The sequence below is a fragment of the Salvelinus fontinalis genome, chromosome 1 (assembly GCF_029448725.1).
Source record: "Salvelinus fontinalis isolate EN_2023a chromosome 1, ASM2944872v1, whole genome shotgun sequence".
Lineage (NCBI taxonomy): Eukaryota > Metazoa > Chordata > Actinopteri > Salmoniformes > Salmonidae > Salvelinus > Salvelinus fontinalis.
This window is the reverse complement of record NC_074665.1, coordinates 91,930,947-91,956,801: the sequence shown is the minus strand read 5'-3', so window position 1 is coordinate 91,956,801 and position 25,855 is coordinate 91,930,947. Positions and strand designations below refer to the sequence as shown.

Sequence of the window (25,855 nt, the reverse complement as noted above, 5' to 3'; positions counted from 1 at the left end):
TGTCAGATTTTTGAAACTGGTGTGGAAAACCGAAAGTAAAAGATGCAAAAACTAAAGGTAAGAATGGGAAGCATATAAATGGCACACATAGAAAATATCTACTTCTTAGACTCGCTTTCGATGAGAATGAGAGATCTATAACTCACATTTCTATGTGCATTTGGTCGGGTCGCACAGAAAGTTCCATGTTGCAGCTTTAAACATGGAGTCATATTGAGAACCAGGTCTCTTTTAGCAAAATACAAAACTAAACACAATGAATATGAAATGCAATCAATAAATAGTAAAAATCAAACATTTACTCCAAACCGGCTCCCCAGCTTCCACTAAAGGGTCCCATGAAGACATCAGACATGTCTTATTTCTCATGTCTCATGTTTTCTGTATGATATACAGTACCAGTCAAAAGTTTGGACACACCTACTCATTCCAGGGTTTTTCTTTATTTTGACTATTTTCTACATTGTAAAATAATAGTTGTTACGGTTCTCCTCCTCCTCTACAACCGAAGAGGAGGAGTAGTGATTGAACCAAGGCGCAGCGGGTTGTGAATACATAATTTATTTAAAGAAAACACGAAAACACGAACTTCACTATAAACTAACAAAACAACAAACGGAGTAGACAGACCTGGACGACGAACTTACATTAAACACGAAGAACGCACGAACAGGGAAAATAGACTACACAAAATGACGATGTACAAAACAAACCGAACAGTCCCGTATGGTGCAACAAACACTGACACAGGAGACAACCACCCACAACGAACACTGTGAAACAACCTACCTAAATATGACTCTCAATTAGAGGAACGCCAAACACCTGCCTCTAATTGAGAGCCATACCAGGCAACCCTAAACCAACATAGAAACAGACAACATAGAATGCCCACCCAAACTCACGTCCTGACCAACTAACACATACAACAAACTAACAGAAATAGGTCAGGAACGTGACATAACCCCCCCCTAAGGTGCGAACTCCGGGCGCACCAGCACAAAGTATAGGGGAGGGTCTGGGTGGGCATCTGACCACGGTGGTGGTTCAGGCTCTGGGCGAGTTCCCCACCCCACCATAGTCAATCCCAGCTTACGTCTTCCCCGTATAATGACCACCCTCCTATTACACCCACTTAATATACATGGTACCATCAAGATAAGGGGCAGCACCAGGATAAGGTAGCGCAGGACAGAGAGATAGCTCAAGACAGAGAGGTAGGTCAAAATAGAGAGGTAGCTCAGGATAGAGGGGCAACTCCGGACAGAGAGACAGCTCTGGACTGAGGGGCAGTTCTGGATAAATAGCCGCTCTGGGCTGAGGGACAGCTCATGACTGGCTGACGGCTCTGGATGCTCATGGCTGGCTGACGGCTCTGGATGCTCATGGCTGGCTGACGGCTCTGGACGCTCATGGCTGGCTGACGGCTCTGGACGCTCATGGCTGGCTGACGGCTCTGGACGCTCATGGCTGGCTGACGGCTCTGGACGCTCGTGGCTGGCTGACGGCTCTGGACGCTCATGGCTGGCTGACGGCTCTGGACGCTCATGGCTCACTGACGGCTCTGGCAGATCCTGTCTGGTTGGCGGCTCTGGCAGATCCTGTCTGGTTGGCGGCTCTGGCAGATCCTGTCTGGTTGGCGGCTCTGGCAGATCCTGTCTGGTTGGCGGCTCTGGCAGATCCTGTCTGTTTGGCGGCTCTGGCAGATCCTGTCTGGATGGCGGCTCTGGCAGATCCTGTCTGGATGGCGGCTCTGGCAGATCCTGTCTGGTTGGCGGCTCTGGCAGATCCTGTCTGGTTGGCGGCCCTGGCAGATCCTGTCTGGTTGGCGGCCCTGGCAGATCCTGTCTGGTTGGCGGCTCTGGCAGATCCTGTCTGGTTGGCGGCTCTGGCAGATCCTGTCTGGTTGGCGGCTCTGGCAGATCCTGACTGACGAATGGCTCTAGCGGCTCCTGACTGACTAACGGCTCTGACGGCTCGGGACAGACGGGCGGCTCTAATGGCTCGGGACAGACGGATGGCTCAGACGGCGCTGGGGAGACGGATGGCTCAGACGGCGCTGGGGAGTCGGATAGCTCAGACGGCGCTGCGGAGACGGATGGCTCAGATGGCGCTGCGGAGACGGATGGCTCAGATGGCGCTGCGGAGACGGATGGCTCAAACTGATCCTGTCTGGCGGAAGGCTTTGGCTGCTCCTGTCTGGGGGAAGGCTCTAGCGGCTCCTGTCTGGCGGAAGGATCTGTAGGCTCATGGCAGACGGGCGGCTTTGCAGGCTCAATACAGACGGGCAGTTCATGCGGCGCTTGGCAGACGGACAGTTCAGGCGCCGTTGGGCAGACGGCAGACTCTGGCCGGCTGAGACGCACTGTAGGCCTGGTGCGTGGTGCCGGAACTGGAGGCACCGGGCTAAGGACACGCACCTTCATGCTAGTGCGGGGAGCAGGGACAGGGCACACTGGACTCTCAAAGCGTACTATTTGCCTGGTGCGTGGTACCGGCACTGGTGGCACCGGGCTGAGGGCACGCACATCAGGACGAGTACGGGGAGAAGGAACAGTGTGTACAGGGCTCTGGAGACGCCCAGGTGGCTTAATGCGTGGTGCCGGAACTAGAGGCACTGGGCTGGAGACACGCACCATAGGAAGAGTGCATGGAGGAGGAACAGTGCTCTGAAAACGCACTGGAAGCCTGGTGCGTGGTGTAGGCACTGGTGGTACTGGGCTGAGGCGGGGAGGTAGCTCCGGAAATACCGGACCGTGCAGGCGTATTGGCTCCCTTGAACACTGAGCCTGCCCAACCTTACCTGGCTGAATGCTCCCCGTCGCCCGCCCAGTGCGGAGAGGTGGAATAACCCGCACCGGGCTATGTAGGCGAACCGGGGACACCATGCGTAAAGCTGGTGCCATGTAAGCCGGCCCAAGGAGACTTACTGGTGGCCAGATATGTAGAGCCGGCTTCATGGCACTTGGCTCAATGCTCAATCTAGCCCTACCAGTGCGGGGAGGTGGAATAACCCGCACTGGGCTATGCACACGTACAGGAGACACTGTGCGCTCTACTGCGTAACACGGTGTCTGCCCGTACTCCCGCTCTCCACGGTTAGCCTGGTAAGTGGGCGCAGGTCTCCTACCTGCCCTTGGCCCACTACCTCTTAGCCTCCCCCCCCCCCAAGACATTTTTGGGTAGTACTCACGGGCTTCCGTGCTAGACGCGTCCCCTCATATCTGCAGTTTTGGGCTTGATTCACCGGTTTCCAGCCAAGTCTCTTTGCTGCCTCCTCATACCATCGCTCCTGGGCTCGCGCTGCTTCCATCTCCTCACGAGCCCGGCGATATTCCCCAATGTGCGCCCAAGGACCTTTTCCCTCCAATACTTCCTCCCAAGTCCATGAGTCCTGATTTCTTGGCCGCTGCTCGAACTCATGCTGCTTGGTTCTGGATCGGTGGGTGGTTCTGTTACGGTTCTCCTCCTCCTCTACAACCGAAGAGGAGGAGTAGTGATTGAACCAAGGCGCAGCGGGTTGTGAATACATAATTTATTTAAAGAAAAGACGAAAACACGAACTTCACTATAAACTAACAAAACAACAAACGGAGTAGACAGACCTGGACGACGAACTTACAATAAACACGAAGAACGCACGAACAGGGAAAATAGACTACACAAAATGACGATGTACAAAACAAACCGAACAGTCCCGTATGGTGCGACAAACACTGACACAGGAGACAACCACCCACAACGAACACTGTGAAACAACCTACCTAAATATGACTCTCAATTAGAGGAACGCCAAACACCTGCCTCTAATTGAGAGCCATACCAGGCAACCCTAAACCAACATAGAAACAGACAACATAGAATGCCCACCCAAACTCACGTCCTGACCAACTAACACATACAACAAACTAACAGAAATAGGTCAGGAACGTGACATAAGTGAAGACATCAAAACTATGAAATCATGCATATGGAATCATGCAATAACCAAAAAAGTGTTAAACAAATCAAAATGTGTTTTATATTTGAGATTATTCAAAGTAGCCATTCTTTGCCTTGACTGCTTTGCACAGTCTTGGCATTCTCTCAACCAGCTTCACAAGGTATTCACCTGGAACAGGTGTGCCTTGTTAAAAGTGAATTTGTGGAATTTCTTTCCTTCTTAATGTGTTTGAGCCAATCAGTTGTGTTGTGACAGGGTAGAGGCGGTATTTGGGGCGGCAGGTATCCTAGTGGTTAGAGCATTGGACCAGTAACCGAAAGGTCCCGTGTGGCTCAGTTGGTAGAGCATGGCGCTTGCAACGCCAGGGTTGTGGGTTCATTTCCCACGGGGGGACCAGGATGAATATGTATGAACTTTCCAATTTGTAAGTCGCTCTGGATAAGAGCGTCTGCTAAATGACTTAAATGTAAATGTAAATGTAGGTTGCTGGATTGAATCCCCGAGCAGACAAGATACAAATCTGTTGTTCTGCCCCTGAACAAGGCAGTTAACAGACTGTTCCCTGGTAGACTGTCATTGTAAATAAGAATTTGTTCTTAATTGACTTGCATGGATAAATAATAATGGAATACAGAAGATAGCACTATTTGGTAAAAGACCAAGTCCATATTATGACAATAACAGCTCAAATAGGTAAAGAGAAACAAAAGTCCCATCATTACTTTAAGACATGAAGGTCAGTCAAAACCTTCAAGCTCCATGATGAAACTGGCTCTCATGAGGACCACCACGGAAAAGGAAGACCCAGAGTTACCTCTGCTCCTGAGGATATCTTCGAGTTACCAGCCTCAGAAAATGCAGCCCAAATAAATGCTTCACAGAGTTCAAGTAAGAGACAAATCTCAACATCAACTGTTCAGAGGAGACTACTTGAATCAGGCCGTCATGGTCAAATTGCTGCAAATACACCACCACTAAAGGGCAACAAAAAGAAGACTTGCTTGGGCAAAAAAACACGAGCAATGGACATTAGACCAGTGGAAATCTGTCCTTTAGTCTGATAAGTCCAAATTGGAGATTTTTGGTTCAAACCACTGTGTCTTTGTGAGATGCAGAGAAGGTGAACTGATGATCTCTGCATGTGTGGTTCCCACCATGAAGCATGGAGGAGGAGGTGTGATGGTGTGGGGGTGCTTTGCTGCTGACACTGTCAGTGATTTATTCAGAATGTGTTTAGCAACCATCCCATCGGCATGGCAACCATCCCATCGGGTTTGCGCTTAGTGGGTCTGTTATTTTGTTTTTAAACAGGACAATGACCCAATACACTTCCAGGCTGTGTAAGGGCTATTTGACCAAGAAGGAGAGTGATAGAGTGATGTATCAGATGACCTGGCCTCCACAGTTACCCGACCTCAACCCAATTGAGATGGTTTGGGATGAGTTGGACCGCTGAGTGAAGGAAAAGCAGCCAACAAGTGCTCAGCATAGGTGGGAACTCTTTCAAGACTTTTAGAAAAGAATTCCAGGTGAAGTTTGTTGAGTGTGCAAAGCTCTCATCACAGGAAAAAGGTAGCTAATTGAAGAATCTAAAATGTCAATATATTTTGATATTTTGATATTCCAAATGTGTTATTTCATAGTTTTGTTGTCATCACTATTATTCTACAATGTAGAAAATAGTAAAAACAAAGAAAACCTTAAATGAGTAAGTGTGTCCAAACGTTTGACTGGTGCTGTATATATTTTAATTTAGTTTATTATTATTATTATTAGTTGTTCTATTTTGATATTGATTACTGCACTGTTGGGAAGAGCTTGTTAAGCATTTCACTCTACTTGTTATGCATGTGACAATAAAACTTGAACTTTAAGAAATTACAAAAGACTTATCACTGACCCCAGCAAACAAACAATCTCTATCTCTCTCTCTCTCTCTCACTCGCTCTTTCTCTCTCTCTGTCCTTCCAGGTGAGCGTGTTCTGGCCAGTGGTTCTGTTCAGCTACCCAGGTTCACCTTGCTGGAGTCAGGCAGCCTGCTCATCTCCCCATCCCACATATCAGACGCTGGCACCTACACCTGCATGGCCAGCAACTCCCGGGGCATAGACGAGGCTGCTGCTGACCTTGTGGTGTGGGGTGAGTGTGTGTGGGGGAGGGGGGGGGGGGGGGGGGGGCGTCTAGTGGAATGTGTCGACATGTGACTTGATCCAGGGACAACGTGTGACTTGATCCAGGGACAACGTGTGACTTGATCCAGGGACAACGTGTGACTTGATCCAGGGACAACGTGTGACTTGATCCAGGGACAACGTGTGACTTGATCCAGGGACAACATGTGACTTGATCCAGGGACAGCGTGTGACTTGATCCAGGGACAACGTGTGACTTGATCCAGGGACAACGTGTGACTTGATCCAGGGACAACATGTGACTTGATCCAGGGACAACATGTGACTTGATCCAGGGACAACGTGTGACTTGATCCAGGGACAACAAGTGACTTGATCCAGGGACAACATGTGACTTGATCTAGGGACAACATGTGCCTTGATCCAGGGACAACATGTGACTTGATCTAGGGACAACATGTGACTTGATCTAGGGACAACATGTGACTTGATCTAGGGACAACATGTGACTTGATCCAGGGACAACATGTGACTTGATCTAGGGACAACATGTGCCTTGATCCAGGGACAACATGTGCCTTGATCTAGGGACAGCATGTGACTTGATCCAGGGACAACATGTGACTTGATCTAGGGACAACATGTGACTTGATCCAGGGACAACATGTGACTTGATCTAGGGACAACATGTGACTTGATCCAGGGACAACATGTGACTTGATCTAGGGACAACATGTGACTTGATCCAGGGACAACATGTGACTTGATCCAGGGACAACATGTAACTTGATCCAGGGACAACATGTGACTTGATCTAGGGACAACATGTGACTTGATCCAGGGACAACATGTGACTTGATCCAGGGACAACATGTGACTTGATCCAGGGACAACATGTGACTTGATCCAGGGACAACATGTGACTTGATCCAGGGACAACATGTGACTTGATCCAGGGACAACATGTGACTTGATCCAGGGACAACATGTGACTTGATCCAGGGACAACATGTGACTTGATCCAGGGACAACATGTGACTTGATCCAGGGACAACATGCCACTTGGAGAAATCAGAACGTGCAGCACTCACTGCATTCTTCCCTTTCTAGTGTGTGTGTATAAGTGTGTGTTCATACACTCTCTCTCCCTTCAGCTCGCACCCGTATCAACACCCCCCCTCAGGACCAGAGTGTCATCAAAGGCACCAAGGCCACTGTGACCTGTGGAGTTACACACGACCCCAGTGTCACCGTCAGGTAGGAGAGCACACACACACACCAAGCACTATGTGCATGCACGCATGCACACACGCACACACAGTACACTTTTACACACACATACAGACACACTGCACCCCCCACACACACAGTACACTTTTACACACATATACAGACACATTGCACCACCCCCCCCCACACACACACACACAGTACACTTTTATACACACATACAGACACATTGCACCCCCCCCACAAACACACAGTACACTTTTACACACACATACAGACACACTACCCCCCCCCCCCCACACACACACACACAGTACACTTTTACACACACATACAGACACACTGCACCCACACACACACACACACAGAGTGAGATGGACACAAAGCATCTTGTGTACACACAGACACTTTTCTCCAACCTTACATACAACAACACTCACTAACATTGCACAATTTGACAAGGTCACAGGGGCAGGTCATACCTGCTGTGCATGTCAAGAAGCAACTGTGTATTAAAGGCTCAATGCAGTTAAAAAAGTGAATTACCTGTTTTCTATATATATTTTTTTCACACTATGAGTTTGGAATGATACTGTGAAATTGGGAAATGTATGATTATGCCCTTTTTGTGTGAGAGCTGTTTGAAAAGGCCGCCGGAAATTTCAGTCTGTTTTGGTGGGATGGAGTTTTGGCAGTAAATGAGTTAACTTACAGACAAATGTTTTACTGTTTTGGAAACTTCAGAGTGTTTTCTATCCTAATCTGACAATTATATGCATATTCTAGTTTCGGGGGCTGAGAAATAGGCAGTTTCAAATGGGTACGTGTTTTTAGCCAAAAACGAAAATATCGCCCCCTAGTCTTAGACCAATATGAAAGAGAGTTCCAAACCTCTCTGCCAATTACAGCTAGTTTTCAGTTTTCCCATCCTCACTCAGACCACTCCCAGACAGTACTAGTAAAATTCTTGCTTGAGAAATTGCTATTTGATAAGAAGTAATTTTTGTTTCTTTTTGACAATTTTAGTTGAAAAAGTACTTAATTGTTACCCAGAAATGATTTGATATTTAGATAGCAATGTCTGCATTGGACCTTTAAACTGTAGGTATGTGTGGGAGAAGGAGGGCTTGGTCATCAACGCCCAGTCTATCCCCCGTATCCGGCTGGACCCGGATGGTACCCTCCACATCTCCCAGACCTGGTCAGGTGACATCGGGACCTACACCTGTAGGGTTATGTCGGTAGGAGGCAACGACTCACGCAGTGCACACCTCCGAGTCAGGTAACACGATGATCGACATATCTCTCTCTCCCTCTTTATCATCCTCTTGTTTTCTCTGTCTCGAACAAGTTCATCCTTGTTCATCCTGTCTTGAACAAGATATACTGCTTGTTTTCTCACCTCTCCTGTCTCACCTCTCCTGTCTCACCTCTCCTGCCTCACCTCTCCTGTCTCACCTCTCCTGCCTCACCTCTCCTGCCTCACCTCTCCTGCCTCACCTCTCCTGTCTCACCTCTCCTGTCTCACCTCTCTCTCCACTCTCCCCTCTCCTATCCCACCTCTCCTGTCTCACCTCTCACCCCATTCTCACCTCTCTCCCCATTCTCACCTCTCCTGTCTCACTTCTCTCTCCATTCTCACCTCTCCTGTCTCACCCCTCCCTTTCCACCTTTCCTGTCTCAACTCTCTCCCCATTCTCATCTCTCCTGTCTCACCTCTCTCCCCATTCTCATCTCTTCCGGCCATCTCTTCTGTCTCACCTCTCTCCCCATTCTCACCTCTCCTGTCCCACATCTCCGGTCTCACCTCTCTCCCCAGTCTCACCTCTCCTGTCTCAGCTCTTCTGTCATCTCATGTCTAATCTCTCCTATGTCACTTTTCCTGATTCACCTCTCCTGTCTCACTTCTCTCTCCATTCTCACCTCTCCTGTCTCTAAACTGTCTCACCCCACTCATGTCTGTCTCTCTCTTTTCTTCTCTACTCTGCTGTCCTAGTTTCCTATAATGATGGATTTTGAGTAAATCGTACCTCTAAGAATGTATTTTTAAAAACTCATCCAGTCATATATCTTTCTGTCTTCCCGTCTGTCCGACAACCTCTCTGACGATCTGTGTACCCCACCCCCACCCCACCCCTCAGGCAGCTGTCCTATGCTCCAGAGAACCCTGCAGCCCTGCTAAGTTCTTCAGAAAAGAGGGCCATTAACCTGACCTGGGCCAAGCCCTTCGATGGGAACAGCCCCCTACTTCACTACATCCTGGAGGTCTCTGAGAACAGTGAGTGATCTCAGGAGGACACAGGCTGATGGATAATGAGAAAGAATAAACCGCTGTTAGTAGGAGGAATAGAATGAAGAGAAGGATTAGATCATCTGCAGGTTTGATATGTGTCTGTTCTCTCTTCCTGTGCTAGACGCTCCCTGGGCTATCCTCCTGGCCAACATAGAGCCTGAGTCGACAGCGGTGACAGTCAGTGGACTCATCCCAGCACGCTCCTACCAGTTCCGCCTGTGTGCCGTCAACGACGTGGGCAAGGGCCAGTTCAGCAAGGAGACTGACCGGTGAGAGAGAGCCCTCCCAGGATTCCTCTCTCCTCTCTAAAGCCCCTTATCCCCTGCCGTGCAATGATAACAGCCTACTCAGTCTCCCAGTCAAACAGTGTGTGATCCCGTGCCAGTACATATTGTCAATGGTTTATATATTTATGTGTGTGTGTGTGTGTGTGTGTGTGTGTGTGTGTGTGTGTGTGTGTGTGTGTGTGTGTGTGTGTGTGTGTGTGTGTGTGTGTGTGTGTGTGTGTGTGTGTGTGTGTGTGTGCGTGTGTGTGTGTGTGTATTTATCTGCTGAAGGATTAGTAATTGAGCCGATGCAGCCAGACACACACCACCACTTCACTCACTCAGAGAGGGCTTTGCAGGTGTCCCGGGAGATTGTTGAGATCAGGTTGGCTTCACTAGCCTGAGTCACTTCTCATAACGTAGTGTGCTCTGGCCAAAAGTAGGGCACTATGTAGTGAATAGGGGTTCATTTGTGACCCAATCCCTCCTCTTACATAGGCTAGCTCGTCGAGCCAGCTGAAATGTGAGCAGTTGGATCCCCAGCTCTCTCCAGCTGAGAGGATAGCCATAGGGGGCTCACCTCCGACAGCGCAGGGGTTCACACTGAGCGCTTTGTGCTTCCGTTTGATCCTAAAGTGCCACAATTAATCTCAACTGTGCCTCGCTTTCTGAAAAATCATATCTCTGTATGGGCCCTTTGGTTTTGAATTGATTGAATTGATTGAGCATCATCTGACTGGTCCGCTGTGGTCTTTGTTATTAGCCTTTTCTCTCTCTGGCTAGGTACCTTATGTGTCTCCATCAGAAGGAAATGCATTAAGGCATAGTGATGGTTTTGTACACAGCTTAGACACAGATTCTGCAGATAGCATGGACAAAATCAAATCAAGTGAAATGTTATTTGTTACATGCTTTGTAAACAACAGGTGTAGACTAACAGTGAAATGCGTACTTACAGTTCCTTCACAACAATGCAGAGAAAGAAAATAGAGAAATAATAGAAAAGTAAAACACATAATAATAAAAGTAATAATAAATACACAATGAGTAACGATAACTTATATACACAGGGTCCCATTACCGAGTGCATGTGCAGGAGTACGAGGTAATTTAGGTAGATATGTACATACACAGTACCAGTCAAAAGTTTGGACACACCTACTCATTCCAGGGTTTTTCTTTATTTTGACTATTTTCTACACTGTATAATAATAGTGAAGACAACACAACTACGAAATAACACATATGGAATCATGTCGTAACCAAAAAAGTGTTAACCTTTCACGAGCCTCTACCCCGGGTCCGGGAGCACCCCCCACCCCCCCCCCCCCCCCCCCACTGATTAGCATCGCTAGCATAGCGTCACAATTAAATAGTAGCATCTAAATATCATTAAATCACAAGTCCAAGACACCTAATGAAAGATACAGATCCTGTGAATAAAGCCACCATTTCAGATTTTTTAAATGTTTTACAGGGAAGACACAATATGTAAATCTATTAGCTAAACACGTTAGCAAAAATCACCATTTTTCTTTGTCCACCATTTTCTCTCAACACCAGTAGCTATCACCAATTCGGCTAAACTAAGATATTGAGAGAGCGATAACGTAATCATCGCCAAAATATATTAATTCTTTCACTAACCTTCTCAGAATTCTTCAGATGACACTCCTGTAACATCATATTACAACATACATAGAGAGTTTGTTCGAAAATGTGCATATTTAGCCACCAAAATCATGGTTAGACAATGACAAAAGTAGCTCAGCTGGTCAGAAAATGTCCTGCACCATATTAGACAGTGATCTAGTCTTATACATAAATACTCATAAACTTGACTAAAAAATACAGGGTGGACAGCGATTGATAGACAATTTAATTCTTAATACAATCGCGGAATTACATTTTTTAAATTATCCTTACTTTTCAATACAGGTTGCGCCAAGTGAAGCTATAGCAAACAAGATGGCAGCATAAACGTTTAACATTTATCGACAGAAACACGATTTATCATCATAAATTGTTCTTACTATGAGCTGTTCTCCCATCAGAATCTTGGACAATGAATCCTTTCTTGGGTCTAATCTTCTTTTGGTCGAAAGATGTCCACTTGTCCGGCGAAATGCCCACTAACGTACGACCGGGACCCCGAAACGTGCCCGGAGCTTCAAAGTCTATTACAAAGCAATGCCTCAAAATCGCACTAAATGGATATAAATTGCTATAAAACGGTTTAAATTAACTACATTATGATGTTTCTAACACCTATAACAAGTAAAAAGATGACCGACGCTATATTACTGACTAAACCAATGCTTGGAAAAAGGCCAGTCAGATATCCTTCTTGCGTTGAGCGCAGTGTCCAAAGGAAGGCTACTTCTGGTATTTTGTCATTTATAGAGCCAATGATTGCGCAATCGACTCCATTCAAATTGTCACCACTTACTGACATCTAGAGGAAGGCGTGGGCAGTGTTTGTATCTCATTGGATTAACAAGACTTTTAAAACTGATCTGGAACCAGAGGCCAAGATGTCTAAATCTCACACACTGGGAGGAAAAGTGCTGTAGAAGGAGTTCTGTTTCACTCAGAGACATAATTCAAACGGCTATAGAAATTAGAGAGTGTTTTCTATCCAATAATAACAATAATATGCATATTGTACGAGCAAGAATTGAGTACTAGGCAGTTTAATCTGTAGAGACAATTATGCCAATTTGAAACAGCACCCCCTATAGTTGCAAGAAGTTAAACAAATCAAAATACACTGCTCAAAAAAATAAAGGGAACACTTAATTAAACAACACAATGTAACTCCAAGTCAATCACACTTCTGTGAAATCAAACTGTCCACTTAGGAAGCAACACTGATTGACAATAAATTTCACATGCTGTTGTGCAAATGGAATAGACAAAAGGTGGAAATTATAGGCAATTAGCAAGACACCCCCCAAACCAGGAGTGATTCTGCAGGTGGTGACCACAGACCACTTCTCAGTTCCTGTGCTTCCTGGCTGATGTTTTGGTCACTTTTGAATGCTGGCAGTGCTCTCACTCTAGTGGTAGCATGAGACGGAGTCTACAACCCACACAAGTGGCTCAGGTAGTGCAGTTCATCCAAGATGGCACATCAATGCGAGCTGTGGCAAAAAGGTTTACTGTGTCTGTCAGCGTAGTGTCCAGAGCATGGAGGCGCTACCAGGAGACAGGCCAGTACATCAGGAGACGTGAAGGAGGCCGTAGGAGGGCAACAACCCAGCAGCAGGACCGCTACCTCCGCCTTTGTGCAAGGAGGTGCACTGCCAGCGCCCTGCAAAATAACCTCCAGCAGGCCACAAATGTGATGTCAACTACTAATTATACATCGTAAAACATTTCAGAAAAATATATGGTGGATAGCTAATGAAAGACAAAGATCGTGTGAATAGAGCCAATATTTCCGATTTTTGAAGTGTTTTACAGCGAAAACACAATATATCGTTATATTAGCTTACAACATTAGCTAGCACACGGCAGCATTGATTCTAGTCAAACGGTAGCATAGCACAGTTCGACAGATATATGAAAAAGCATCCCAAATTGGGTCCTTATCTTTGTTGATATTCCATCAGAATGTTGTAAAGGGGTCCATTGTCCAGTACAGTCTTTGTTTGGGATCCAGAACAAACTATTTCCCTCTTGAATTAGCAAGCACACTGGCCGTGCGGCGCTAACCTCTTTCTTCAAACAATTCTTGCGTCGCATCACGTCTAAAGTCCAGAATAAATTTCAATAATATAATTAAACTATATTGAAAAAACATACTTTAGGATGATTTTGTGACATGTATCAAATAATATCGTAGCCAGAGCTCATATTCACCTTTAACGAGCGTCGTGCAGGAGCCGAGTCCATGTTCAACTTCGTGACCAGAAAAAAAAATTAAGTGCGCAGGTCTCACTCCAAGATGTTGTGTTCAGTCCCTGGACGAGATATTCAACTCCTTTCTGCTCTCACTTCCGCATGACACCCAGAGGAAGGCGTATGACGTGTTTCTACAGTCCTAAGTGACATGACCTTTTATAGACAAGCTCTTAAAGGGAGACCTCGCATTTGGAAATCTCAATTCCGGATAGGAAATGGGCTGTAAAAATAGTTCTGTTCCACTTAGAGAAATAATTCAAACGTTTTTAGAAACTAGAGACTGTTTTCTATCCAATAGTAGTAAATATATGCATATTGTAAGAGGAAAAATTGATTAAGAGGCCGTTTGAAAATGTGCACATATTTTCCAGTTTTTCAATACGCCCCCTGCAGCCATAAGAAGATAATTTCCACCTTTTGTCTATTCCATTTGCACAACAGCATGTGAAATTTATTGTCAATCAGTGTTGCTTCCTAAGTGGACAGTTTGATTTCACAGAAGTGTGATTGACTTGGAGTTACATTGTGTTGTTTAAGTTTTCCCTTTATTTTTTTTAGCAGTGTATATTTTATATTTGAGATTCTTCAAAGTAGCCAACGTTTGCCTTGATGACAGCTTTGCACACTCTTGGCATTCTCTCAACCAGTTTCATGAGGTAGTCACCTGGAATGCATTTCAATTAACTTATTATGGCTGCAATGTAGAAAATATTACAAATTAAGAAAAACACTTTAATGAGTAGGTGTCCAAACTTTTGACTAGTACTGAACATGTTCAGGGTGTCACGTTCCTGACCTATTTCTGTTAGTTTGTTATATGTGTTAGTTGGTCAGGACGTGAGTTTGGGTGGGCATTCTATGTTTTCTGTTTCTATGTTGGTTTTTGGGTTGCCTGGTATGGCTCTTAATTAGAGGCAGGTGTTTGGCGTTCCTCTAATTAAGAGTCATATTTAGGTAGGCGTTGTCACAGTGTTCGTTGTAGGTGATTGTCTTCCGTGTCTGTGTCTGTACACCACGCGGAACTGTTTACGGTTTGTTCGGTTTGTGTAGCCTATGTTTCCTATTCGTGCGTTCTTCTTGTTTTATGTAAGTTCGTCGTCTAGGTCTGTCTACACCGTTTGTTGTTTTTGTTAGTTTAGTCAAGTTCGTGTTTTCGTTAATAAAATTATGTCATTTCACTACGCTGCGCCTTGGTTCCCTCAATACTCCTCCTCTTCAGATGAAGAGGAGGAGGACTGCCGTTACACAGGGGCTTGAGATGCTAAACTTGTTTATGTTAAAAACTTCTTATGGCTGCAATCCCGTCTCCAGGATGATATGACAACAGCCAGTGAAAGTGCAGGGCGCCAAATTCAAACAACAGAAATCTCATAATTAAAATTCCTCAAACATTCATGTATCTTATACCATTTTAAAGGTACTCTTGTTGTTAATGTAACGTCCGTCTAATTCCTCCTCCTCGGACGAGGAGGAGCATGGATCGGACCAAGACGCAGCGGGTGATAAATACATGATGATTTAATAGACAAGACGAACACTGACACGAAAGACACTCGATAATTTACAAAACAACAAACGACGTTAAACAGACCTGAACTTGTGAACTACATATAACAAAGAACGCACGAACAGGAAAAAACGAAACAGTACCGTGTGGTGTAACAAACACAGACACAGCAACAATCACCCACAAACAAACAGTGAGAACAGCCTACCTTAATATGGTTCTCAATCAGAGGAAACGTCAAACACCTGCCTCTAATTGAGAACCATATCAGGCAACACATTTAACCCCACATAGAAACACATAACATAGAATGCCCACCCCAACTCACGCCCTGACCAACTAAACACATACAAAAACAACAGAAAACAGGTCAGGAACATGACAGTTAATCCCACCAAAGTGTCCAATTTCAAATAGGCTTTACAGCGAAAGCACCACAAACAATGATGTTAGGTCACCGCAAAATCACAGAAAATCACAGCTATTTTTCCAGCCAAAGATAGGAGTCACAAAAAGCAGAAATAGAGATAAAATGAATCACTAACCTTTGATGATCTTCATCAGATGACACTCATAGGACTTCATGTTACACAATACATATATGTTTTGTTCGATTAAATTCATATTTATATCCAAAAACCTCAGTTTACTTTGGCGCCATGTTCAGAAATGCCTCCAAAATATCCGGAGAAATTGCAGAGCGCCACGTCAAATAACATAAATACTCATCATAAACTTTGATGAAAGATACATGTTTTACATAGAATTAAAGATACACTTGTTCTTAATGCAACCGCTGTGTCAGATTTCAAAAATCTTTATGGCAAAAGCACAATATTCAATAATCTGAGAACAGCGTTCAGCCACAAAAGGAAGCCATACAGTTACTCGCCAAATTGTGCAGTCAACAAAAAATCATTATAAATCTTCACTTACCTTTGCTGATCTTCATCGGAATGCACTCCCAGGACTCCCACTTCCACAAGAAATGTTTGTTTTGTTCGGTAATGTACATCATGTATGTACAAATAGCTGTTTTGTTAGCATGTTTGTTAAACAAATCCAAGCGCTCGTGCAGGTCCAGCCGAACGTCAGACGACAACTTCAAAAAGTTATATTACAGGTCGAAGAAACTTGTCAAACTAAGTGTAGAATCAATCTTTAGGATGTTGTTATCATAACTATTCAATAGCGTTCCAACCGGAGAATTCCTTTGTGTCTATAGAAGTAATGGAACGCAAGTCTATATCATGAGGAATGCGCCTGACCAGGAACTGGCACTCTGCCAGACCACTGACTCAAACACCTCCCATCCGACCCCACATCACAGTAGAAGCTTCATTCAATGTTCTACAGACTGTTGACTTCTAGTGGAAGGCATAGGAAGCACAAACAGATCCATATCCTACTGTGTATTCAATAGGCGATGAGTTGAAAATCGACCAATCTCAGATTTCTCACTTCCTGGTTGGATTTCTTCTCAGGTTTTTGCCTGCCATATGAGTACTGTTATACTCACAGACATAATTCAAAATGTTTTAGAAACTTCAGAGTGTTTTCTATCCAATACAAATAATAATATGCATATATTAGCAACTATGACTGAGGAGCAGGCCGTTTACTCTGGGAACCTCTGTGCACCTTTCATCCAAGCTACTCAATACTGCCCCTGCAGCCATAAGAAGTTAACTTCTACTTCATCACAATCCCGGATCCGGGAGCACCCTCATCAGTAAAAAGCTGACTAGCATAGCCTATCATAGTAAATACTAGCATCTAAATATCATTAAATCACAAGTCCAAAACACCAGATGAAAGATACACATCTTGTGAATCCAGCCATCATTTCTGATTTTTAAAATGTTTTACAGGGAAGACAAAATATGTAAATCAATTAGCTAACCACGATAGCAAAAGACACAACTTTTTTTTCCCACCATTTTTTTCCTGCATAGGTAGCTATCACAATTTCGACCAAATAAAGATATAAATAGCCACTAACCAAGAAACAACTTCATCAGATGACAGTCTGATAACATATTTATTGTATAGCATATGTTTTGTTAGAAAAATGTGCATATTTCAGGTATAAATCATAGTTTACCATTGCAGCCACCATCACAACTCTCACCAAAGCAACTAGAATAACTACAGAGACCAACGTGAATTACCTAAATACTCATCATAAATAATTTATGAAAAATACACAGCATACAGCAAAGGAAAGACAAAGATCTTGTGAATCCAGCCAATATTTCAGATTTTTTAAGTGTTTTACAGCAAAACACACAATATAGCATTATATTAGCTTACTACAATAGCCAACCACACAGCAGCATTGATTCAAGCCAACAATAGCGATAACGAATAAACCAGCAAAAGATATTAATTTTTTCACTAACCTTCTCAAACTTCTTCAGATGACAGTCCTATAACATCATATTACACAATACATATAGAGTTTGTTCAAAAATGTGCATATTTAGCAGCACAAATCGTGGTTATACAATGAGAATAGTAGCCAAGCTGCCAACAATATGTCGCGAGAAATCTTGGGAGAGGCACCTAATCTAATCAGTAACTAAATTTAAACTTGACTAAAAAATTGGACAGCAAATGAAAGATACATTAGTTCTTAATGCAATCGCTGTGTTAGATTTATAAAATGAATGTTACTACGACATACAGCGTGCGTTAACCTGTTTGGGGTGCAAGCCCGACCTCGGACCGAAAATGACAACAGCTGCAGAGCGCGAAATTCAAAATCTATTTTTTAAAAATATTTAACTTTTACACATTAACAAGTCCAATACAGCATTTGAAAGATAAACATCTTGTCAATCCAGCCAACATGTCCGATTTTTTAAATGTTTTACAGAGAAAACACCACATATATTTATGTTAGCTCACCACCAAATACAAAAGTGGACAGACACGTATGAATTATGATTATGAAGTATGAATTATGATTGAAGTAGCATGCACAACCAACCGAAATAAACTAAAACCAACCTAAAGAGCCCAGAAAAAACGACCTCAGATGACAGTCATATAACATGTTACACAATAAATCTATGTTTTGTTCATAAAAAGTGCATATTTTAGCTATAAATCAGTTTTACATTGATGCTACCCAAAAATGCTAATACATAGCTACAGTCTGAATCCAGCCGGGAGTAGCCAGAGAAAATACATACACCAACGTCGGCTACTAATTACACCTCATAAAACATTTCAGAAAAACATATGGTGGATAACTAATGAAAGACAGATATCTTGTGAATACAGACAACATTTCCGATTTTTGAAGTGTTTTACAGCGAAAACACAATATATCGTTATATTAGCTAACATCATAAGCTAGCATAAGGCAGCATTGATTCTAGTCAAGCGCTAGCCTAGCATAGTTAGCAGCGTTAGCATTCAACAGTTCGACATATATATGAAAAAGCATCCCAAATTGGGTCTTATCTTTCTTGGTACTCCATCAGAATGTTGTAACGGGGTCCAATGTCCAGTAGAGTCTTTAGTTGGGTTCCAGAACGAAAGATTTCCCTCTTTGGTTAGCTAGCACGGTAGCATTGCTGCGCCAGAAAGCGTTTCTTCAAAAAATTCTTCCGTCGTTTCACATCTAAAGTCCAGAATAAATTGCAATAATATAATTAAAGTATATTGAAAAAACAACCTTTAGGATGATTTTGTGACATGTAGCAAATAATATCGTAGTCAGGCATCATATTCAAAGTTATCTACCTTGTTCCAGAAGCCGAGATCAAATTATCCTTCGCGCCCGGATTTTTATTTTAACTGCGCATGTCTCACAAGAAGTTCTGTTATTCAGTCCAGGGACGAGATATTCGACCCCTTTCAATTCTCACTTCCGCATTACAGTCTGACGTACACCTCTGACGTGTCCCTATTGTCCCAAGTCAAATGGCCTTTTATAGAGAAGGTCTTAAAGAGACACATCGCATTTTGGGAAACTCAATTCGGCTGGGAAAATGGCTGTAAAAATATTTCTGTTCGACTTAGAGAAACAATTCAAACCTTTTTAGAAACTACAGACTGTTATCTATCCAACAGTAGTAAATATATGCATATTGGAAAATAAAAAGTTTCTTAGGAGGCCGTTTGAAAATGTGCACACATTTTCCAGTTTTTTCAATATTCAGCGTGCAGCCAGAACAGGTTAAAGCGAGACCGCAACGAAATTAATGGCGGAATATGAGTTTTACATTTTTCAACAGAACAACGAATTAACATCATAAATAGTTCTCACTTTTTGATGAGCTCCCATCAGAATCTTGGGCAAGTTGTTCTTTTTCCAAAAGAATTGTTGCTCGGTTGTAGATTGTCGCCTTCAACGTTGGAATTAGCAGTAAACATTAGCCATGTGGGCCAGACGTGTCCAACTCCCTAGAACGCAGCACAAATAAATACCCGAAAATCGAAATATACTGATATAAACTGATATAACCCAGTTTAAAATAACAACATTATGATGTCTTTAACACCTATATCGAATAAAATCGGAGCCGGATATATCTAAGGGCTATAACAGGAGTTTTCTAGAACGCCATCCTGAGGTCTGTCTTGCGTCATGGCGAAGAGAAGAAAGGGAGAACCCCACGTTGCCAGCCCATTTATAAGGCCTCAGATCTGCCTAGCAACTCCATTTCAATTCTCACTATTTGCTGACATCCAGGGGAAGGCGTATGCAGTGCATCTTAACCAATAGAAGACATGCAAATTAATAAACCGACCTCAGTACAGCCTGCAGATTTCAGATTTCTCACTTCCTCATAGGAAAATTGCTCCAACTCGAGTTCTGTTTTACTCACAGATATAATTCAAACGTGTTTAGAAACTAGAGAGTGTTTTCTATCCCATAATAATAATAATGTGCATTTTGTACGAGCAAGAATTGAGTACGAGGCAGTTTAATTTGGGAACGGAATTATTACAAAGTGCAAACAGCACCCCCTATTGAGAAAAGGTTAAAAGGTGAGCCTCTTTAAAAGCTAATTTGTGGAATTTCTTTCCTTAATGCATTTGAGCCAATCAGTTGTCTTGTGACAAGGTAGGGGTGGTATACAAAAGTTACCCCTATTTGGTAAAATACCAAGTCCATATTATGACAAGAACAGCTGAAATAAGCAAATTGAAATGACAGCCCATCATTACTTTAAGACATGAAGGTCAGTCAATGTGGAAAATTTGAAATTTGAAAGTTTGTTCAAGTTTAGTCGTAAAAACCATCAAGCAGTATGATGAAACTGGCTCTCATGAGGACCACCACAGGAAACGAAGACCCATAGTTTTTTGGTTCAAAGGTAGGTAGGTGAACGGATGATCTCTGCATGTGTGGTTCCCACCGTGTAGCATGGAGGAGGAAGGCTGATGGTGTGGGGGTGCTTTGCTCATGACACTCTCAGTGATTAATTTAGAATTCAAGGCTTACTTAACCAATTGAGATGGTTTGGGATGAGTTAGACCACACAGTGAAGGAAATGCAGCTCAGCATATGTGGGAACTCCTTCAGAATATTTGGAAAAGCCTTCCAGGTGAAGCTGGATGAGATAATGCCAACTGTGTGCAAAGCTGTCATCAAGGCAAAGGGTAGCTACTCTGAAGAATCAAAAAATATAAAATATAGTTTGATGTTTTTACACTTTTTTGGTTACTACATGATTCCGTATTTGTGACTGACCAGCTCAAATCAGGCTTATGTAGCAAAATGTGTGTTTACATTTAATAAAAGTAGAGACTCAGAGCTACAAAATTGTATATCACACACTGCAATTGAGGAACAATGGGAAAGTAATAATGCTTTGAAAGTTGAAAGTTGATCAACTTGTAAACTCACTTTTGAGAAAAGGGCCTTTGAATGTACCTACTGGAGCGCTCTCCTTTGTGTACACCCATTCAGCGTTGTTCATACCCTCTTAAGCCTTAGCCCTACCCATCTCTTTAAGAATTCACATATAAGGTCATGTGCTAAACTATGAGTAGTGTAGAAAATATGAAGACTAAAAGTGATAGTAGCCCACAACAAGGAACAATTACAGGTAAACATAGTGTCCAGATAAAACATGGTATAAATATTAGACACTTATCCAGACACATTTGTCTAAATTGATCCTTATATTAAACCAGACAGTACAATTATTTTTTTCTTCTTTTTTTATGGACGATAGCCAGGGGCACACTCCAACACTCATAATCCTCTCTGGGATAGGCGTCCCACCAGCGGGACACCTGTCGACGACTTCCGGTGAAATTGGAGGTCGTGTAATTCAAATAAATAATGATAAAAATCATGGATATTAACCTCTAACGCCTACCAAACCCAGATCCGGGAGCCCCCCCATCACAAAAGCTGACTAGCATAGCCTGGCCTAAAGCCACAGGCATATCATATAATAAAATGTTCATGAAATCACAAGTCCAAGACACCAAATGAAAGATACACATCTTGTGAATAAAGCCATCATTTCTGATTTTTAAAATGTTTTACAGGGAAGACAAAATATGTAAATCTATTAGCTAACCACGTTAGCAAAAGACACCACTTCCATACTCCACCATTTTCTTATTGCATCAGTAGCTATCACAAATTCGACCAAATAAAGATATAAATAGCCACTAACCAAGAAACAACCTCATCAGATGACAGTCTGATAACATATTTATTGTATAGCATAGGTTTTGTTAGAAAAATGTGCATATTTCAGGTATAAATCATAGTTTACCATTGCAGCCCCAATCACAACTCTCACTAAAATGACTAGAATAACTACAGAGACCATCGTGTATTAGCTAATTACTCATCATAAAACATTTCTTAAAAATACACAGCGTGCAGCAGATGAAAGACACAGATCTTGTGAATCAAGACAATATTTCAGATTTTCTAAGTGTTTTACAGCGAAAACACAATATAGCGTTATATTAGCTTAGCACAATAGCGAACATTACAACAGCATTGATTCAAGGCAAAAACAGCTATAACGTATAACCCACCAAAATATATTAATTTTTTCACTAACCTTCTCAGAATTCTTCAGATGACAGTCCTGTAACATCATATTACACAATGCATATAGAGTTTGTTCGAAAATGTGCATATTTAGCGGCACAAATTGTGCTTATACAATGAGAAAAGTAGCCAAGAGCTCGAGCAATCTGTCCGGCGCCATCTTGGAAAGCCACCTACTCTTATCGAAAACTATTCATAAACTTGACAAAAAAAATACAGGTTGGACAGCAATTGAAGGACAAATTAGTTTCTTAATGCAATCGCTGAATTACATTTTTTAAATTAACCTTACTGCGCAATACAGGCTGCGATAACACAATGCTACACTGCAAGCAATGGCGTTTCATGCATTTGACATTTTTCAACAGAACAATGAATTATCAGCATAAATAGTTCTTACTTTTCGATGAACTCTAATCAGAATCTTGGGAAAGTGTCCTTTGTCAAAAAGAATCGTTGATAGGTTGGAGAACGTCCTCTTCAGAGTTGCAATTAGCAGTAAACATTAGCACGAAAGAGAGAGATACCCACATTCCTACAGCGCCAAGGAAATAAATACCCGAAAATCGCAATATACTGACATAAACTGATATAATTCAGTTCAAAATAACAACATTACGATGTCTTCAACACCTATATCGAATAAAACCACAGCTTAAAATGTCTGAGATCTATAACCGATGGTTCCAAAAGAACGTCCCCAGGTCCTCAATGCGCCTGAGCGAAGGTGAAAAGAATCAGCCACCTCGTTCCCAATCAATTTATAAACTTTGGGAACTACGTAGAGACGCCATTTCAAGACTCCCTATTCGCTAACAACCAGGGGAGGGCGTATGCAGTGCATCTCAACCAATAGAAGACAGTCAGAGTTATCCACAGGTCTGGGAACAGCAAGCAGATTTCATCATTTTCAAATTCTCACAGGAGAATAGCTCTAAGTCTAGTTCTGTTTCACTTACAGACATAATTGAAACGGTTTTAGAAACTAGAGAGTGTTTCCTATCCAATAGTAATAATAATATGCATATTGTACGAGCAAGAATTGAGTACGAGGCAGTTTAATTTGGAAACGAATTTGTACTATGTCGAAATGGCACCCCCCTAGTGGCAAGAATTAAACATCTAGGTTCATACAAGTGTCTTATATCGGTTAAAAGCTTAAATTATTGTTAATCTAACTGCATTGTCCGATTTACAATAGGCTTTACAGCGAAAGCATGCCATGCGATTGTTTGAGGATGGCGCCCCACATCAAAATATTTTTTAACCAGCACAGGCTTCATAAAATCACAAATAGCGATTAAATATTCACTTACTTTAAAAAAATCTTCCTTTGATTTGCAATCCCAAGATTCCCAGCTACAACATGCATGTTTGTTTTGTTAGATAAATTCCTTCTTTATATTCCAAAAAGTCTGTTTAGCTTGCGCAATCGATTTGAGTTAATTGACTCGTTCAACATGCAGAGAAAGGAATCCAAAAAGCTACCGCTAAACTTTGTTAAAACAAGTCAAAATACGTTTCTAATCAATCCTCAGGTACCCTAAAATGTAATTAAACTGTAATATTTCATACGGAAAGAAGTATGTTCAATTGAAAAGCAAAATTAGCAAGTGCGCGTCCTCTTCATTGCGTGCGCACTGACAGATTTCCAACTCTGACTCCCAGTACCAACACTCAAAATTCTTCCTCGTTTGAGAAGAAACAAGCCTGAGACCTTGAACAAAGACTATTGACATGTAGTGAAAGCCATAGGAATTGCAATCTGGGAGCTGGTATCTCATATGACCCATATTTTTTCCATTGAAGTGCATGGGATCTCTCAAAAAAAATATTCTGATTGGTTTTTCTTTGGATTTTCTCCTACCATATCAATTGTGTTATAGTCTCATACATTATTTTAACATTTCTACTAACGTCATAGTGTTTTCTATCAAATGGTACCAATTATATGCATATCCTGGCTTCTGGGCCTGAGTAACAGGCAGTTTAATTTGGGCACGTAAGTCAGACAGGAAGTGGAGAAAAATAGGCCCTAGCCTAAAGGCCATGCAACCTGAGTTGAAACCTGAGTGAGGTGCACATGTGCAGAACATAAACAGATGCATGTGTAACAGTTTAACTTTAGACCGTTCCCTCGCCCCGACACGGGCGCGAACCAGGGACCCTCTGCACACATCAACAACAGTCACCCACGAAGCATCGTTACCCATCACTACACAAAAGCCGCGGCCCTTGCAGAGCAAGGGGAACCACTACTTCAAGGTCTCAAAGCGAGTGACGTAACCGATTGAAACGCTATTAGCGCGCACCACCGCTAACTAGCTAGCCATTTCACATCCGTTACACATGCTCCATATATTTATGTGGTGGACACTTGATACGGTCAAATTATATTGTTGTGGTATGTCACAAAATCATGTTACAACCACACATATCAATATTAATTATAAAATCAATATTTTGCTAAGTGGATGGTCTCTACAGAAGGTGTAAATGGTACAGCCAAATCGTTACTTGCATAGTAGCAATATCAGAAATAGATAGTGTCAATATAAATAACTATGTACAAGAACAATATCAATAACGATATCAGTGAAAGACGAGGTAGTTATATGCATACAATCAGGGGTAAAGTGGCTGAGCAGCAGGATACAATACAAATAGTAGCGGCAAGGTATGACGTGTGTGTTAGGAGAGAGTCATGTGAATAGAGGCACTGCAGATAGTGCTGATGACTGGTCTGTCCGAACCACACATGAACAAGGAAATCTATATTCAGAGAGCCTGTTTCTGTCCTGCCCTTGACTTTGGTGCAGGGCATGTGATGTCCATAGCCTCTTTGTCGCAAAACTCCCTGATCTTGTCAAAAAGACAGTTTGTCTAGCTGTGTCCAGTCCAGGTGGTGCTTTTACAGGCAGACCATCTATGAGCGGAAAATCACAAAACTGCCCGTCAAATGGCCGCTATACATTCCAGCGCCATTCTCATGACATCGTGGTGATTATTGAAAAGAGCAAGAGGTCATGAGACAGGTTATGGGAGAGAAAGAAGTGACAGAGCCTGTCTACAGATTAATCAACACGCTGCATTGTCTTCTCTTCTGACCGAAAAATAAACAACACTCTATCCTTCCAAACTTTCTCTGCTCTCTCTCCTCTCTGCAGTGTATCTCTACCAGAGGAACCTCCCAGTGCCCCTCCCCAGAATGTGATCGCCAGCGGCCGCACCAACCAGTCCATCATGATCCAGTGGCAGCCCCCACCAGAGAGCCACCAGAACGGGGTTCTCAGGGGCTACAGCGTCCGGTGAGAACCATGGGATAACAGGATTGGTTGGCTGCTATAACCCTCTCTGGTTCTCTGAATCAATGAGGAGAGTTGTTATGCTACATGGAAGCACATAACATAAGAGCTCATGTTCAAAATGAAGTAAAACCACTAGCTGAGAGAAAGAAGAATTTCAGGAGTTACCCTTGTAGCTCTGGCAGTTTATCAGTAGGGATACACTCAGTTTGCAGTAGGTTTGTAGCTGGTTGT

General features: G+C 42.9%; 1 protein-coding gene across 2 annotated transcripts in view; it reads left to right on the top strand.

Annotated features, from left to right (window-relative positions):
- The window catches only part of LOC129863688 (protein sidekick-2-like), a 221,182-nt gene that overhangs the window by 98,359 nt on the left and 96,968 nt on the right, over positions 1-25,855 (top strand). For both annotated transcript variants that reach the window (XM_055935861.1, XM_055935854.1), the window contains exons 10-15: positions 5,915-6,082; positions 7,230-7,332; positions 8,411-8,587; positions 9,447-9,583; positions 9,720-9,867; positions 25,484-25,624. In XM_055935861.1, the coding sequence (XP_055791836.1) occupies positions 5,915-6,082; positions 7,230-7,332; positions 8,411-8,587; positions 9,447-9,583; positions 9,720-9,867; positions 25,484-25,624 (874 nt within the window). The remainder of the gene's footprint in view (positions 1-5,914; positions 6,083-7,229; positions 7,333-8,410; positions 8,588-9,446; positions 9,584-9,719; positions 9,868-25,483; positions 25,625-25,855) is intronic.